The sequence below is a fragment of the Ylistrum balloti genome, unplaced genomic scaffold (genome assembly GCF_031769215.1).
Source record: "Ylistrum balloti isolate Yb309-2 unplaced genomic scaffold, AGI_CSIRO_Ybal_v1 Utg371296, whole genome shotgun sequence".
NCBI classification, from domain to species: domain Eukaryota; kingdom Metazoa; phylum Mollusca; class Bivalvia; order Pectinida; family Pectinidae; genus Ylistrum; species Ylistrum balloti.
The window spans coordinates 174,013-190,513 of record NW_026782695.1 but is presented as its reverse complement, the minus strand read 5'-3'; the positions used below and the strand labels follow the sequence as shown (position 1 = coordinate 190,513).

Genomic DNA, 16,501 nt, shown 5'->3' with positions numbered 1-16,501 from the left:
ATTTCTTGCTGCTGTACTTGGCGGGAATTATATATCGGAAGCACTGTTATCGTAAGTTTTTATTTCAAATAAGTTGAAAATAACAATATAATATAGCTACCTCCATGTAAAAAGAAGAACAATTTAAAAAGTTAAATTAGCAACTTGTGTTACCATCAAATACATTGTAGATACTGCTTTGAGTAAGCATTTAGTTACTCAAATGCAGGGCCATACTGAAATAGAAACGAAAAGAGTTCCGAGAAAAATTCAGATGCTGGAGCACTGGCAAACCTTGCCAAATAGGCAGATGTATAGTAAAATCTGACATGCGTATATAGGGCAGACTTAAACATGCAGGTGAGATCCGGTCACATAATGTGACTTTTTTCCGTGCATACTGAAAAAATGGATTGCGAATCATGTAAGTCAGTGAAATGAATGTTTTCAAATATATTTTCTTCATTTCAGACAATCTTTTTAATTTCATTATTACATAATTTTGTTAACCACGTACACTCAGTATTTAGTAACAAACTCAATTGCGAGTCCATTCAACATGGTGTCATTCACCCTTGTGGCGTCTGCAGATCAGTATTCCTTTGATGCAGATTCTGGCTACAGATGTGCTTTCAGCATGATGTTTCTGTGCGAAAAATTATAACCTGTAAGGAATGTGAATTTTGTGATGGAAGCAAGTGAAATATGAGGATTTTTTATTCATGAATTATGAAAATTTCATGTCTCACCATCGGAACAAGTAGATGAAGGGATGCAAGTACCAAAAACTGAAATGATGAAATTCAGCCAATAAGGCAGCGTGAAATTTTATCTCATTATTAAATGTTCTTCTTTATGGTTTTCACAACCTGCTTGATGAGCAAAATGCAATATTTTAATGCTGTCAGACTTTTATTATAACCAGTATTGGGTTTTGAGGTCATCTGTAAATACCTTTACTTCATTATTAGATGTCTCCTTTTCTTCCTTACTTCTTCCCTGGCTTTGCTCAATTTCTATTCTGTTTTCAACTCCTCAGTTTTTAAATATATACATATAGCAAACCAGTTTTGATGAAAGTGTACTACTATTGATATATAAGATACATTGAAATGTAAATTTTGGGAGAAGGCATTTCTAAGTTGTGATAACTTGTGTCTAATCTCATTTAAATATTGTGATTTTTATAAAGTGAGACAACTTGATTATCAAATTTTTGTGAAAAATGTACAATGTTGCATTGGTTATCGGACCATGGTTCTTTTCTGTTGTTTAAAGGAACTTTATGTGTTTCTATTTGAAATGACCCTGCATTTGAGTAAATAACTGATTACTCAAAGCTGTGACTATCCCTCATATACATGACTATCATCCACATATCTAGGACATGTATTAATAAAAAAAAAACATGTTAGCAGATTTCTATTCCAGATAACAACTTGCATTGTCAAGAAAAAGATGCATGCATTTTTGAAAGGAGGTAGTGCTGCTTTGGAGAGAGCAAAGGAGAAGTCCACATCTTCTAGTGGAGATAAAGAAGAACAATCAAAGAAAACCAAACAGGTTCCATGGGTTGAAAAATAGTAAGAATCGCCAAAAAGCCCACAATAATGTTGTTTATGCAGTAGTTGTCACTAATAGTCGACTCAAAGAATTTTGCTTGTAAATAGGTTAATTTTTTGCTCCGCTTGCCCAAAGGGCAAAGGTCAAAACGATCTATAGGGATACTCAGACGTCCTTATTTGTCCATCATTTGTCCATAAACTTTTCCTACTGCAGATTTAACCCAGATTTTAGTCTGAAGCATCCTTTTGGGAAATGGAATAAATTCTATATAAATGATGGGCCTTGGCCCCCTCAGCTTGAGGGTTGGGGCAAAATAGGATAAATAGAGGAGGTTCTTTAAAATCGTACTCCCCCTGCAGAAGTGATTGGATTTTGTCTAAATTTGGTCTGAAGCATTCTGGGGTGATCGGGAATAATTTTTTGTAAATGTTGGGCCTTGGCCTCTTAGGGCTTGACGGGCAGGGCCCAATTTTGGAAAGAGGGCAAATTCTTTATATTCATAATATGGATGCCTTGATTCCATCACAATTTGGTCTGAGTCATGCTGAGGATCAGTTTTGTATGAAAAGTGGGTTTCAGCTCCCTGGGGCGGGAGGGACGGGCCCAAATAGTGGAATTACAATGTGTTGAAATGAGTCAATTTTTTCCATATTTGATCTGAAGCATCCTTGGTTGAAACAAATTTAAGTTTGTACAAGCAGTGCATTTAACCCCCTTGACGGTGATTAATAGCGCAAATAGATACAAGTGTTGTAAATGCTTTTCCTTAAGTTTAAATTGGTCAATTTCACCAAACTGCACCAGGTGAGCCCTATGAGTCTTGTGCTTCTTTTGTAAAGTGGAATAAATTCTATATTTCAATTTGATTTGATGTGAAATTAATATTTCATTTCAAAGATGTATAATACAGGGTAGTCCAAAGGGTTCTGATTATCTATGGTGTTTTTAGATGCTGTGCATCTGTAGGATGTTCAGTGTAAATAGCAATCATCAAGATTAACTGCTTGCAAGGATATTTAAAGCTTGGACCGAAGTTTACACCACAAAAAGACCAAACAACATACATAAACCTCCATGGAAAGGATTTGAAATCTGTTTTGAAATAAGTTCATGCTTTTGTTTTTTAAATACATGTACATGTGCATATAAGACAAGAGGCCTAGCAGCCTTGACTGTCAACTGAGATAAGCAATATTAGATATAAAAGTTAGCTTTCATGTGTCATGAAAAAGAAATTATGACATTGATGATAGTTTTCAGTTTCAATACATGCATACCATAAAACTCCTCCTATACTGATGATTCTTACAAAGTTATTGAGAAATAAATCTTATGCTAAAAAATATAATGTTTCTCAAAAAATATAATAAAGTTAACCTACCCAGAGAGAAATGTAAGACTTATTTTTGTAAAGCACCATGAGATGCTTCCATCCTTGAAGGGCATTTGATTCTGATGTATCTGGGTTTTGAGAAGAAGATTTTTGAAATCTTAGTCAATTTTTTTTTTTTGAAATATGTTTCCTTAGTTTCAAAAATATTTGTAAGTGTTACTGTTAGAAAATTTCATTTATTGACTAGATATATGTAGTTATAAATTATTGGTGTTTCTTGTCTCTACATGTCAGTGCTGGTGTAACTGGAAATGTGATTTAGCTATAGGCTAATATGTTCTTCACTTTCTTCTTTCAGTCGACCTCGAAGTGTAGATGATGTAGCATACCAAGATGAAGTTGTCGCAGTTCTGAAGAAATCACTTCAATGTTCTGATGTAAGAAATGAAAAAAGCAGAAAAAGTCTCAAGTGACCCATTGTGATCGCCTTTTGTCTGGTGTCATGCATTATAAACATTTTCGACTTCTTCTCAATTACCAATAGACCTAGAGCTAAATCCACTTCTAAGGTCACAGGGGTCAAATGTGTTGAAATTTGCAAGCACCTTCTTCTCAATAACCAAGAGGCTGGGAGTCTTTAGATTTGACCTGTGGCATGCTTTTTTAACAAGCAATATGTTCTAAGTAATGGCATTTATGTAGTGCATGTATAAAGAATATTATTTCAAGTTTGCAGAAAAATGTCTTTATGAACCAACAATATTTTCTGTGTAAGCTGTAATGTAGTTGAGCAATTTATTTTAGGCCTATTTGGTTTCTTTCATATATAGGTCTCTATAGGCAGATGACCTTTAAGGCCTGGGGGTCTCTTGTTTAAAATTCTACTCCTCCTGTAGGAATGAATTGATATTACCCAAATTTGGTTTGAAGCATTCTTGGGTGATGGGGAATCAAATTTGTATAAATTTTAGGTCTCAGCCCCTTGTGGCAGGAGGGATCAATTAGTTCTTACAAAACCGTCTTCAATACAGGGATATTTTCCAAGTTTTATCTGAAGCTATTTTTATGAATCTGACTTCTGTTTGACCACAAGGTCTTGAGCAAATAGGAAATTTTTTTCAGGGATGAAATTATTTTGTCATGATTGAAATTCTTTGTTAATTCACTGAATAGCCAGTTGAGCGATGCGGGCCCCTTGGGCCCCTTATTTCAGAGAGGATTCACATTATCCATAAATCCAGACTTGATCCTATCTCGTCAAAAAAAAGGCAATTTTTGTTGTTATGTAAAACATGCGCATTGCTATTTTAAACTTATCTGAACATATTGTTAATTATATATAAATGGAATTCTGTCTTCTTGCTCTTTTTTTTATGTGAAAAATGTTGCGTAAGTTATCATGTCAAGTCAAGAATATTGTTGGCTGGCTGCTGATGTGCTATTGCAGGTATAATCTGTAATTTTACGGAAATAGCTCAAGGGTTGATTTACACACACAGGTGTGACATATAAATTAATATATATTTATATATATATATAAGTATTCATGTAAATCTGGTTGGTTAAAACCAGAAAATAGTTGTTTGTTAGGTATAGACCTCCTCAGCAATGTTTAAGGTTGTACATAGATATATTATATATTGATACATTTTGAACTAAAACTGGAGTAATACATTAATAGCCTTAGAAGGATTTTTCTTTCTTGCAGAATTTATAAATGTACACAATAATTAAGATTTTCTTGTTTGTAATTTCCAGCTTCCTAACCTCCTTTTCTATGGCCCCCCTGGTACAGGTAAAACTTCCACCATCCTTGCTGCAGCCAGAGATTTGTTCGGGTAAGAATGTATACAGAAATATACACAGTCAGTATTTAATGTTTGTCCTGGTTCTGCTATTTTGTGGGATAAAATTTATGCTACTATGCTTTTAAAAATAGACAAAAGAGTTCTTCTTTACATGATCCATATATTCAGGTTTATAAATGTTACACACATTTGCCAAGACTTGGATCTTCTATGACAATATATGCTTAATATTTATTATCTACTTTTGTGGTATGACACAGAATGCGGCAAAATAAAATTCCTGCATATTACCATCAAAGCAGTATTTGACATCAATTTATGAGTAATTACTGAAAATCTTCTTCAAACTTTTAGATTAGATATGATAATATATAGAGAATCCAAGGTCAGGCCACTTTTGTCTTTCTGTCCCGAGCCAAAGTACAGCTTATGTTTTAAGTCACTGACCATGTATTCTATTTATCCTGCAACATTGATTGGTAAAATAAATCAGACTATTGAAACTTAAACAGTTTTGTTGTTCAATCTGTGTTTAACTGACATTGATGTTGTGCGGCCTGATGACGGATGCCAAAATAATTGCTCGGCACGGAGACATAGTTTCAAACTTCATCTGATATAACAGTGATTTTATGAATTTTCATAAGTCATCTTGTTCATTACAACTTGTAAAATCGCATAAGTCAACAACAATTTATAATTCTAAATGTAATATTTAAGTAAATTCAGGCAGTAATTCTGCCACATATTCTAACATACAGTTGTATTCTGTCACTGCGGCATGTGTATTTCACCAGTGGCGGTGCCAGTTGCAGGATAAATAATATTATTTAGCTATGAAGTGATCAACAAAAGTGTATGGCCTTCTGTAATACTGTACTGCTGAAACTGTTGTTCTAGGTGTGTTTTTTTCTTAATGTTGTGTGAAGCTGTTGGTGTAGGTGGAAGTTTTCTGGAGAGAGTATTTAAATGTGTCTTTTTACACCTCTGTTGTCCATTTTCAGGATTTTCATATGGCCCTGGCAAGGACAGAGTACCATGAATGAAACATATAAGCTTTCTATCATTTGTAATTTACTTTTGATTTTTTTAAATTTCAGGCCAGAGATGTTTAAAAGTAGAGTTTTAGAACTGAATGCTTCTGACGAGAGAGGAATAGGTGTGGTTCGAGATAAAGTAAAGAGATTTTCTCAGCAGACTGCAAGTGGTACACGACCTGAGTAAGTACTGAGATGATAGTTTTACCACATGATAATGGATTTCATTCCTTACAAAACTTAATATGACAAATGGAATCTTTCAACCGACCAACAACACACACCCACCCCTACCCTATCCCTAATTGGGCATCATAAAACTTTTTACCCAAATCTTTTATACTACACGTAAATGCAGAGAAATCATTAAAACTATGGAAATAATACAATTTTCAAAGGTCTTCATTCTAAATGAATATAAAAACAGTTTTTGCTGAAGATTTTCATTAAGTTTTATGTTTCAGTGGCAAACCTTGTCCACCATTCAAAATCGTCATTCTGGATGAGGCTGATTCTATGACTTCGCCTGCACAGGTAATATTTCAGGGAGGAATGGAGATTTTCTCCCCCTGGATGATTTTAAAAGTTTGGTCATGAGTTGATACCTACGTTGATAATTTACAAGTAGAAATATTTTATACAGTTACCTATTCCATGCAAAGTCGTTTTCTTGTTTGTTCATCACTGGGGCGAAGTAGAAGAAAACTATCACAACTGACACTTTCTGGTCATGCACAAGTTATTTTTGTACATATGATCGTTTTAGTCTCTATGACTCTGTGTTTAGGTACTGTATATCACCAAGTCACGGCATTCTGTATATCAGGTTTCCTAGGTTACAAGTCCCTGTGACTTGTTATATTATTTGCTGGTGAGTTCCTGGGACCTGTGGTACTGTATTAAATTACATGTATAATTTAGTCAAGCATTAGAGTCTCCGACTGGAGACAGAAAAGGTATAATACTCAAAATAAGGTTATTCTTATTCTGATTCATATTGCTTTAAACACTCAAACATAAAACATGACAATCTTGTGCTGTTTTTGTGCATGATTTTAAAAATCTGGGTTCTCTTGTGGGGCCAGTTATAGTGAGTATCAAGCAACTGTTTGGGGTCATGCTATTGACTGGAAGAACTATAAATTGACATGATATTGTATATTGACATTTAGAAAAAAATAGATGAACAATATGATCAATCGATCAATATCTATAGTATCAAATGTTGATTGAAATTGATGACGTATTTGACTTTGACCTTTGGTTACTAAGATACTGTCCTTTGGTTACTAAGATACTGACCTTTGACATTGATCAACATTGTAAGAAGATATACAAATGAAAAGTATTGATGGTTATTTGACCTGTACATGTGACACCTTACAACCATGTATTGATCTCGGGCTTATGTTTCTTTATTCATAATAAACAATTAAAAGCATTGACTAGTGTGTTAAGGAGATGTCAACAGAAACAAAGGGTAGGCAGAACAGGAAGGAATGTTGACCATAAGTACACTGTATCTGTATAACTTTCTGTGAGAACAAATTGAAATAGTTTATAAAATTGATTTAATAAAATTTTCAATTCTGGTGTAATGCTTACCCAGTCAGGTGCATAATTAGGCCTGCAGGCCTCTGGTCATGTGACATTCCTAAATTCTATTCAAATTCCACTTGCATCAGTCGATTCGACCCACAGGCCTTCATTCTGTTGTTTATTTCTAGGCAGCGTTACGAAGAACAATGGAGAAGGAGACGAAGACCACACGCTTCTGTTTGATATGTAATTACGTCAGTCGCATCATAGAGCCTATTGCTTCAAGATGTGCCAAATTTCGTTTTAAACCGTTATCAGAGGAAACACTGACAAAGAGGTTACAAGGAATCTGTGACAAAGAAAACATCCACTGTGAAGAAGAGGTATTTATGTGTTTAAATGAAACCAAAAAAGATAGAAAATGGGTTGTTTGGAATACAGCTATCACAACTTAGGCACACTGTAATGGACCATTTAACTGAAAATTTGAATTCTGTGGTTTGTCCATCTATTTGTTGATTGTCAGGTCACTATTAAGGGCCATGGTCCTCTTGTTTATCAGAACAGAATTTGATTTTAACAGGAACTTAACATTAACAGGAACTTGACATTAACAGGAACTTGGCATTAACAGTGAATATGTTAATATGTTTATTTCCAAAAAGTGAACTTTCATGTATAAATGTTGTCACAGTTTTCTGATTAAAAACCATTTTGTTTGCTTTATTAGGGCATCAAGGCTTTACTGAAAACTTCTGAAGGAGATCTGAGAAAAGCCATCACCTACTTACAGAGTGCTTCAAGACTTAAAGCAGAGGAAAGCATCACAGAAATGGATATCAACGAAATAGCTGGGGTAGGTCAACATAGTCTTAGTGTGGTCAGTACTGGGGTAGGTCAACATAGTCTTAGTGTTGTCAGTACTGGGGTAGGTCAACATAGTCTTAGTGTGGTCAGTACTGGGGTAGGTCAACATAGTCTTAGTGTGGTCAGTACTGGGGTAGGTCAACAATGTCTTAGTGTGGTCAGTACTGGGGTAGGTCAACATAGTCTTAGTGTGGTAAGTACTGGGGTAGGTCAACATAGTCTTAGTGTGGTCAGTACTGACCTAGAAATAACACAAAAAATGTCTTAGTGTGGTCAGTACTGACCTAGAAATAATACAAAAAATGTCTTAGTGTGGTCAGTACTGACCTAGAAATAACACAAATCAAAGTACTGAAAGTACTGAAAGGCTAAACGTATTGAAAAAATGTTCACAAATAACCGCTAAGCTATATTACTTTCCCCATACTCCTACACTTTGGAATGTAAAAATTACTAAAATAAGAGAACCAGAGGCTATTTTTCTTAATTTTAAGCGATTTTATATCTTCTTTAATTCTTATTTCAAATTTGACGACAATAATGTGAACAAATCAAAATAGGTAAAAAAAAATAAAAAAAAAAAAAATAAAGTACACACAACCATATATTTATCGCCAACAAGCCAAATGATAAATAGCTCTATGATGAAGTTGACTAAATTAAACCTTTGAAATACCCAAGATGTTGCAATTACTATCCTATCAATATGAGGATTTAGACAAATCGAAAGGAATTTATACCTACTTCTTTATTTTGAATGTATTGCAAAGTAATAGTCCTTACGTGTTATAATTATAATTGTAGTTGAGGAAAGTAGATAAGGTGTACACAGCATTTCAGATAGATTAAAGTGTAAGTAATTACATTAAATGTATTCACATGCCTATCTTCCTTAAAGTATCATGGTTAGACTTTTCTTCCAGTAATTATGTCTATAAAGACATAGTTCTTTGAGATTAAACCAGACTTCCATATATATATACAAAATTTACAATATCTTCACTATAGCTACTACTATTTCTGATCTCCAATGCATTAGATAATGTCACAATGACACGCTAAATGAATAAATATGTTATGGAAATATTTCGTTCTAGATTTGAAAGATTTGAAAGATCGCAGCATTATTTACGCAGAAAATTGCCGCTAGAGGGCTCTTTTCGATATTTCAGCCAATGAGAAGGCCAGGATCGGTAAATTTTGTCTGAAAGGCCGTCGCAATAGGCTATGCGTACTGAATATGTTTAGCCTAAAAATGTCTTAGTATGGTCAGTACTGACCTAGAAATATACAAAATACTTTGAATCACCAAACTTTTAATCATATAAAAAAAAATTTGTGTAATATATCAAGATTGTCAACGATCAAATTAAATTGCGAACTAGACACACCAGTTACTTCATATTTTCTTAATGTTCAAGAGGCATTTATTAATATTAGGTGTAATCATTTCTCTCTCCTGGCCAAGCTATAGTTTAGTACCATGCTTTTTAGGATAAACCTAATGCAGTTAAAGTTTCAGCCTATTGTCAGCCTGTGGAACGAGCTCTTACTACCAATCCTAGCTTTCTGATTGAAGGTCAATGGTGATGGTCATTGTTACTATAAGTAGGAAAATCAGTTTCCCTTTGATAACTCAAGTTTGCTTTGGCCTATCGAAGTCAAACATCATACAATGCTTCCTCACTTAAATGGCTTGCTTTGGGTTGCTTTGCAGGCCCCAAGGTAAATGGTCCAGATTACTGTTACTCTAAATAGAAAAATGGTTTCCCTGACATAACTTGGGTTCCTTTTGGCCAATCAAACTCAAACTTCATGCTTTCTGACTGAAAGTCCTTTCTAAGGATTACTTTTCAGATCCAGAAGTCAAAGGTTAAGGTTATTAATGCTATAATAAAAATCCATTTTGTGGAATAATTCAATTTAGCTGTAGCCAATCTAACTCAAACTTGATGCAATGCTTCTTAACTAAAAATGCTTGTTTAAGATAGATTGCCAATCAGGTCCAAAGGTCAATAGGGATAAGTTAAAATAATTTTCCATGCGATAACTTATGTTTGCTTTGGCAAATCTAAAACTTCATTTCTAGCCACATAGCGGGGCCCTTGCTGACCGATGTTTTGTGACTTGATTGTCTCAGTAATTGATTACTTTGAATAGCAGACAGTCCTATTATGTATAAATGATGACATGTGATTGTTTTTTTTGCAGGTTGTTCCTGATCAGAGTTTAGATGACCTGATAATACTCTGTAGCTCTGACTCTTACGAAAAAGTGGATGCTGGAGTACAAGTATGTAAAGATGTATTATTGTTAGGCAATACCCTGTTCTGAACTATATATGGGTGACCTGTTCTGTACTCTATTAAGGTTACCTGTTCTGAACTATATATGGGTGACCTGTTCTGTACTCTATTAAGGTTACCTGTTCTGAACTATATATGGGTGACCTGTTCTGTGCTATATTAAGGTGACATGTTCTGTGCTATATTAAGGTGACATGTTCTGTACTATATTAAGGTGACATGTTCTGTGCTATATTAAGGTGACCTGTTTTGTACTACATTAAGGTGACCTGTTCTGTACTATATTAAGGTGACCTGTTCTGTACTATATTAAGGTGACCTGTTCTGTACTATATTAAGGTGACCTGTTCTGTACTATATTTAGGTGACCTGTCCTGTACTGTATTAAGGTGACCTGTTCTGTACTACATTAAGGTGACGTGTTCTGTGCTATATTTAGGTGACCTGTTCTGTACTGTATTAAGGTAACCTGTTCTGTACTATATTTAGGTGACCTGTACTATATTAAGGTAACCTGTTCTGTACTATATTTAGGTGACCTGTACTATATTAAGGTAACCTGTTCTGTACTATATTAAGGTAACCTGTTCTGTACTATATTTAGGTGACCAGTTCTGTACTACGTTAAGGTGACTTGTTCTGTGCTATATTTAGGTGACCTGTTCTGTACTATATGAAGGTGACCTGTTCTGTGCTATATTTAGGTGACCTGTTCTGTACTATAATAAGGTGACCTGTTCTGTACTATATTAAAGAGGTGCTTAATCTGCATCCATTTTCTACTATCCTAAAATTATCCAGTTGTTCCCCACCTCTATCATCAAGGTATCATGAGACATCAAGCTAAAAAAAGAGAATTCTGTCACCCTGTCTATCTGACATTCTTTTTTAATCTGACCTTGGAATACTCAGACATTCTTTTTAATCTGACCTAGGAATATTCAGGCATTCTGTGTAAATTGTTCAACAACTTTTTATATGTATAACGTGATTATTCCTTTGTTTCATCACACTGAGCTTTAACATGACATATCTTGGTTACAAAAAATAGGGCATTATATTGGACAGTTTTTTTTTGTTTTTTTTCTGTAAGGTACCAGTTTATACACTGTTGATGAATTACGTTTTTACAGGGTCTGATTAATGACGGTCATTCTGCCTCCCAAATCATTACACAACTGCATGAGAAACTGATAGAAAAAGAGGATCTGACAGACAAACAGAAAGCAGTCATCTTTGAAAAGCTTGCGGTAAGTTAAAACCAATTACCCTGTTGTATAAGCTAGAAATGATGAAAATGCAAAATAGTAAGTACCTATTGCAGAGCCTACCCACTCACAAACTATTTGTGAATTTGGCCAAACACAGTCTGAGAATAACGTCTACCAGAAATACATATGTCTTCAGTGTAACTGTTCTACCAACGGATTCACCAATACTTGTAGCAGCTGAAACTGCCTAAAAGCGGTATTAGGTTCAAACTTTGTGATACTGATTTGTCAGCAAACTAGGTTAAGCTAGAAGATTGTATAAAAGACACATTTGTGAAAAATGTCTGTTAGTACTACTTCAGAATTAAGGTAGAGCCAAGTAATGTATTAAGCATGTATCATACAACTTCTTTGTCCTTTAACAATTCTTTTGTGATGCTAAAGAGGTCAATTAAGATTGTACAAAAGACACACTAGTAAAGAACATCTCTTAATACAATTTCAAAATTAAGTAGAGCCAAGAAATTTATTAAATGAGTATCATACAATTTCTTTGTTCTTTTAAAATTATTTTGTGATCCAAGGGCGTTTTGAAACCCAGGAGCTATATGACTTACGATTATTATTATTATTATTATTACTACCTTCTTCATGACCCGTCAACACATAAAACGTCATTAGGGCAATCAAGAAAGACATCAGAAAGACCGAGATATATGACAGGAAAATCCAAAGTGATCGAAAGAAATGTGAAAATCTAGTGGAGGAGGCGCACTTTTATCATATTTCAATAATTTTTGTAGTTTTCATAAATCTGGTAGTTTAAGAATAACGCCAAGTACATGTATGCATTCTTGACCACATCGTTGTGTAAATGGATTAAAACACAGCTTGGAGGTTACTGTACTTAATGTTTGAGCTTGACATTTGAGAACAGTTTTCTTTTTCTAAATAGCACTATTTAGAGCATTTATACACACATGTGATATACTCTAGAGCATTCCCCATTGGCTGTACCAGTCAAGGATTGATTATGGTATCATAGTGTGGTTAATTACATTGTCAGGAATGGACAATGACACAACAAAATGGCTGCCACCATTTGAGTTTTTTCCTCCACAGGTTGACTCAAAAATCTGTCAAAAAATAACCTTTTTTTGAGTTGTGTGATGTAAAGTTTTTTGATTTTGTTTCCTTTCGTAGGAGATGTTATGAAACTTGTCTTAAAGATTTAATCTTTGCTTGTAATGGCTTGTTCTTGCATGCCAAGTCTGAAAAAAAATTTAAAAAGTTGTTTCATAACATTTCATATGAAATAAAACTCATTATATCAAATAGATAGCAAAGCTTTATGTTGATTTCTTACTTGTTACAGGTCGTGGACAAGTGTTTGATGGACGGAGCGGACGAATACCTTCAACTGATGGCTTTATATACTATGATTATGCACCAAATCTGTCATGGATGACTGGATTGAAAGCATGTGGAATTGAAGTGACATCATTGATTCTGAGCTTTGTAATTAAAACTACATTGCTCTTACATTTGTTAATCTTATGTGTACAAAAGAACTCAGTTTATGTAAAGTTTAACAAAAAAAATCTAGAATGCTGAGAATGGAGAACATTGATAATTTCAATAAGGACGGACTTTGTGCTTTACTGTGATCTCTAACATGTATTGATATTCCTGGTACACTTGTAAGAGACTGATTACTGATCAGGTGCACTTCCTAAGGATTCAGAAATTACAAATTATTTTTCTAGTAATAATGATATCCACTGTAGGTAGGGATTCAAAGAATTAGGTAGGTACACGTCATAATGGTTACTGTAAAATGTTTTGTTACCACAGATCACAACAAGGTACTGTACTGTGAACACAAATTATGAAGAATACCTGACAATAAATCATGTTGTTAAATGTTGTGTTTTATTGTTCTACTGTCATTAGATGGTCAGGTGTGGTCTGTCTCTCTGTCTGTCCAGTTTTATTAGCTCACCTGGTCCAAGAGACCCTCTGGGGTTGGAGGGGCAGTGCCAGATAAGGGAAATAGAGTGCTACTCCTCCTGTAGGAATGAAGGGATATTGCCCAAATTTGGTCCGAGGCTTTCTTTGGTGACAGGCTATCAGTCTTTTATGGACATTAGGTCTTGGCTTCCTCAGGGGGAGGGGGAGGGTCCAGAAGGGTGAATTAAAAAGAAAAGTCCTTACCTCCTATAGGAATGAATGGATATTGCCCAAATTTGGCCTTAAGCATTCTTTGGTGAGTAAATGGTGGATCCTGTCCACCTGGGGCAGGAGGGATGGGCCCTGATTAGGGGCAGAAGGAGTGGGCCCCGAACAAGAATATTAGCTTGTTTGGTCAGAAACAGTCTCTATGAATAGAGAATTCGACTTCAGTTGGACCTCAAGGCCAGAACCCCTTGGGAAATTATGACTGAAATTAGTCATATTTGAAATTCTTTATTAAATGTCTGAATAACTGATTTAGCTAGGCGAACCTTGCAGGCTCCTTGGGCCTGTTGTTGGAATATTTTACTATAAACCCACTGACTAGTTTTCTCAATAATGTAGAAGAGAGAGAGTTTTAAAATGCAGTTTAGTTCATATTATAATGAAACCCTTGGACACATTTAAAAAAAAGGTGGATTTTGACAAAGTGTATGATCAGAAAAATGAAATCAGCTTCAAGTATTCAGGTTTTTATAGATGGCAGAAAAGGTAAGATATAAATTTGTCTGATATGATTATTTTGATTATATTGTATGAAAATATGTGACAGACAGGTTCTCTACTGCCTATCCCCTGTTTCTTGAGAATTGTGTTTTCCATGATCCAAAACTGTACCCATTTGATTTTAAGATTACTCAGTAAAACAAATAGCCAACACTCGGCCATCTTGGATTGTGATAGTTTAAGTTTTTACTGCTGATTCATGGGAAGCAGTGGTGGAATATCTTAGATATTGTTTATTGACAATTGAAGTTTAATAAGCACTGGAAGGATATTCCTCAAACTCCATATGTATGTTGCCCATGACCCTGAAGTGTGCCCATGTAATTTTGAGACTGATCAAGACAAGCAAAATGGCCGACAGTTAGCAGTCTCTAATTTCAACAGTTCAAATTTGTTATCACTACTTTTTGAGAAGTACTAGAAGAACATTTCCCATGGTCCCTGGTTGTGCTGATTTAATTCTAAGACTGGTCACACCGCAACAAAAGGCCGGCAGGCGGTCATCTTTGATTTTGTCCGCCAGTTTATTTTTTGGGAAGTACTTGATGGATCTTTGTTGGGTTTTATGTAAATTCCTCTTTTGACTTTGGGATAAAAAACAAAATGGCAGCGAGAGTTAAGGATTATTATTGTTTTTTTATAAAGAATGTTCAAATTCCATGTATTAAAGAGAAGAAAAAACCGGAAAGAAGAAAACAAAACGAAAGAACAAAGATCACAAGCAATGCTGGCGCCAGGAACCCCATGGAATCTTTTGTTTCTTCTTTTCTCCTGACCTTAGGTTTCTTGGTGTTTTGAAGATCATTGAGACCTTTCACTCCACGGATAAAGAAAATGGATGAAGGTCGTTCATTTGAACGGTTTCCACATGATGACGTCACTCTGTACCTTTTGGTTATTAATAGTAGTTGTTCAATGGTTGCTACAAAAATTGACTTCACAAACATGTTTTTTAAAACTGCAATGATGCAACTCTTAATGTAATAACGGCGCTCAATGTAATAATTATTACAATAAGCGTTGCAACGGCTACGCTTAATGTAATAAAGTTATTTTTATTACATTAAGCGGGGCAATGTAATAATTATTTTTTTTATTACATTAAGCGCCGAAACTGTACTATTGACAAATTTAAGAAGGTCCTTAGTGTAATAAAGTCCGAAATGAAGGGGGACATATTGCGTCTTCTGTTTTGTATTGTTACGCCATTTTGGGTAGTATTAAGGCCCCACATCGAGATGCGGAAGCCCTATAGGAATCACCTTGTTCGTCGGTCCATCCCGACAGCCGGATGTATGGACGTTAGCTCTTTTGTTTTCCGATGATAGCTTCAGTTATGATTAGATTAATGACTAGAATGCCATCAAACCTTGCATGTGACTAAAATGCCAGTTACCTCACTTTTGGTATGCATACACATTATGATGACCCGCGTCAGCCGTGTCATATCAAAGACGTTTAAAACGGCACTTGAATCTTCCCCCTTGAAACATTAATACTGTAAGGAGCAAGGAACTGAACGGCCTGGAGTCAGTATAACGGTGTGGGTAGTGGGTTGGGTACATGTATTGAGTCTGTCATGCATGCCATGTACCTATGATAGTATTTGCAAATGACTTGAGCTGTTGCGCGGACGTTAATAGACAATACAACACCACCCTTTTTTTGTCCAACTTTCAAGGTCACGGAATCAAAGGGTTATTGCTTTGTGTTGCTCCTTTGTTATGTTATTGCTAAGATATAGTTGCATTTATTAAAAAAATAGCTTCTTTTGTAGTCAAAATGCATCACAATATTTCTGAACACCAACATATTGTGTTTGAAAAAATATTCGCTTTTTTGGAAGGTCACAGGTTTTGGCTGTACCTTTTAGATTAAGAATAAGAATTTACACGTGATCAAATTGTATATAATCATCTTTTTAATGATCAACACTGCATACCATAACATCGCAATATTGTATTCATGGAAACCTAGTCTCCTCACAGATCACAGTTGAAGATACAATGTAATCTGGCTAAATAATAAAACAAATTTTACACAAACCATTTATGATCAACAAGATAGATGTGATTTAAACTTAGGAGGTGATCGGCCTCGACGATCACGGGGCGCA

General features: G+C 35.0%; 1 protein-coding gene across 2 annotated transcripts; it reads left to right on the top strand.

Annotated features, from left to right (window-relative positions):
* Nucleotides 1-27: 27 nt before the first annotated feature.
* Nucleotides 28-13,569, top strand: LOC132561893 (replication factor C subunit 4-like). Of its 2 annotated transcripts, none has more exons than XM_060226601.1 (11): nucleotides 28-51; nucleotides 1,411-1,562; nucleotides 3,237-3,315; nucleotides 4,637-4,716; nucleotides 5,787-5,906; nucleotides 6,188-6,257; nucleotides 7,451-7,645; nucleotides 7,993-8,118; nucleotides 10,341-10,421; nucleotides 11,569-11,685; nucleotides 13,022-13,569. In XM_060226601.1, the coding sequence occupies exons 2-11, from the start codon at nucleotides 1,438-1,440 to the stop codon at nucleotides 13,112-13,114; spliced, it is 1,086 nt and encodes a 361-aa protein (XP_060082584.1). In that variant the 5' UTR covers nucleotides 28-51; nucleotides 1,411-1,437; the 3' UTR covers nucleotides 13,115-13,569. The 2 variants fall into 2 exon arrangements, with proteins under 2 accessions (XP_060082584.1, XP_060082586.1); XM_060226603.1 differs by lacking the exon at nucleotides 28-51 and adding an exon at nucleotides 384-403.
* The last annotated feature ends 2,932 nt before the right edge of the window (nucleotides 13,570-16,501 follow it).

Coding starts and splice junctions, on each gene's coding strand:
- LOC132561893 (XM_060226601.1), top strand. CDS start 1,438: ATGCATGCATTTTTGAAAGGAGGTAGTGCTGCTTTGGAGAGAGCAAAG. Junction 6,258..7,450: donor CTATGACTTCGCCTGCACAG/GTAATATTTCAG, acceptor GTTTATTTCTAG/GCAGCGTTACGAAGAACAAT. Junction 10,422..11,568: donor AAGTGGATGCTGGAGTACAA/GTATGTAAAGAT, acceptor ACGTTTTTACAG/GGTCTGATTAATGACGGTCA.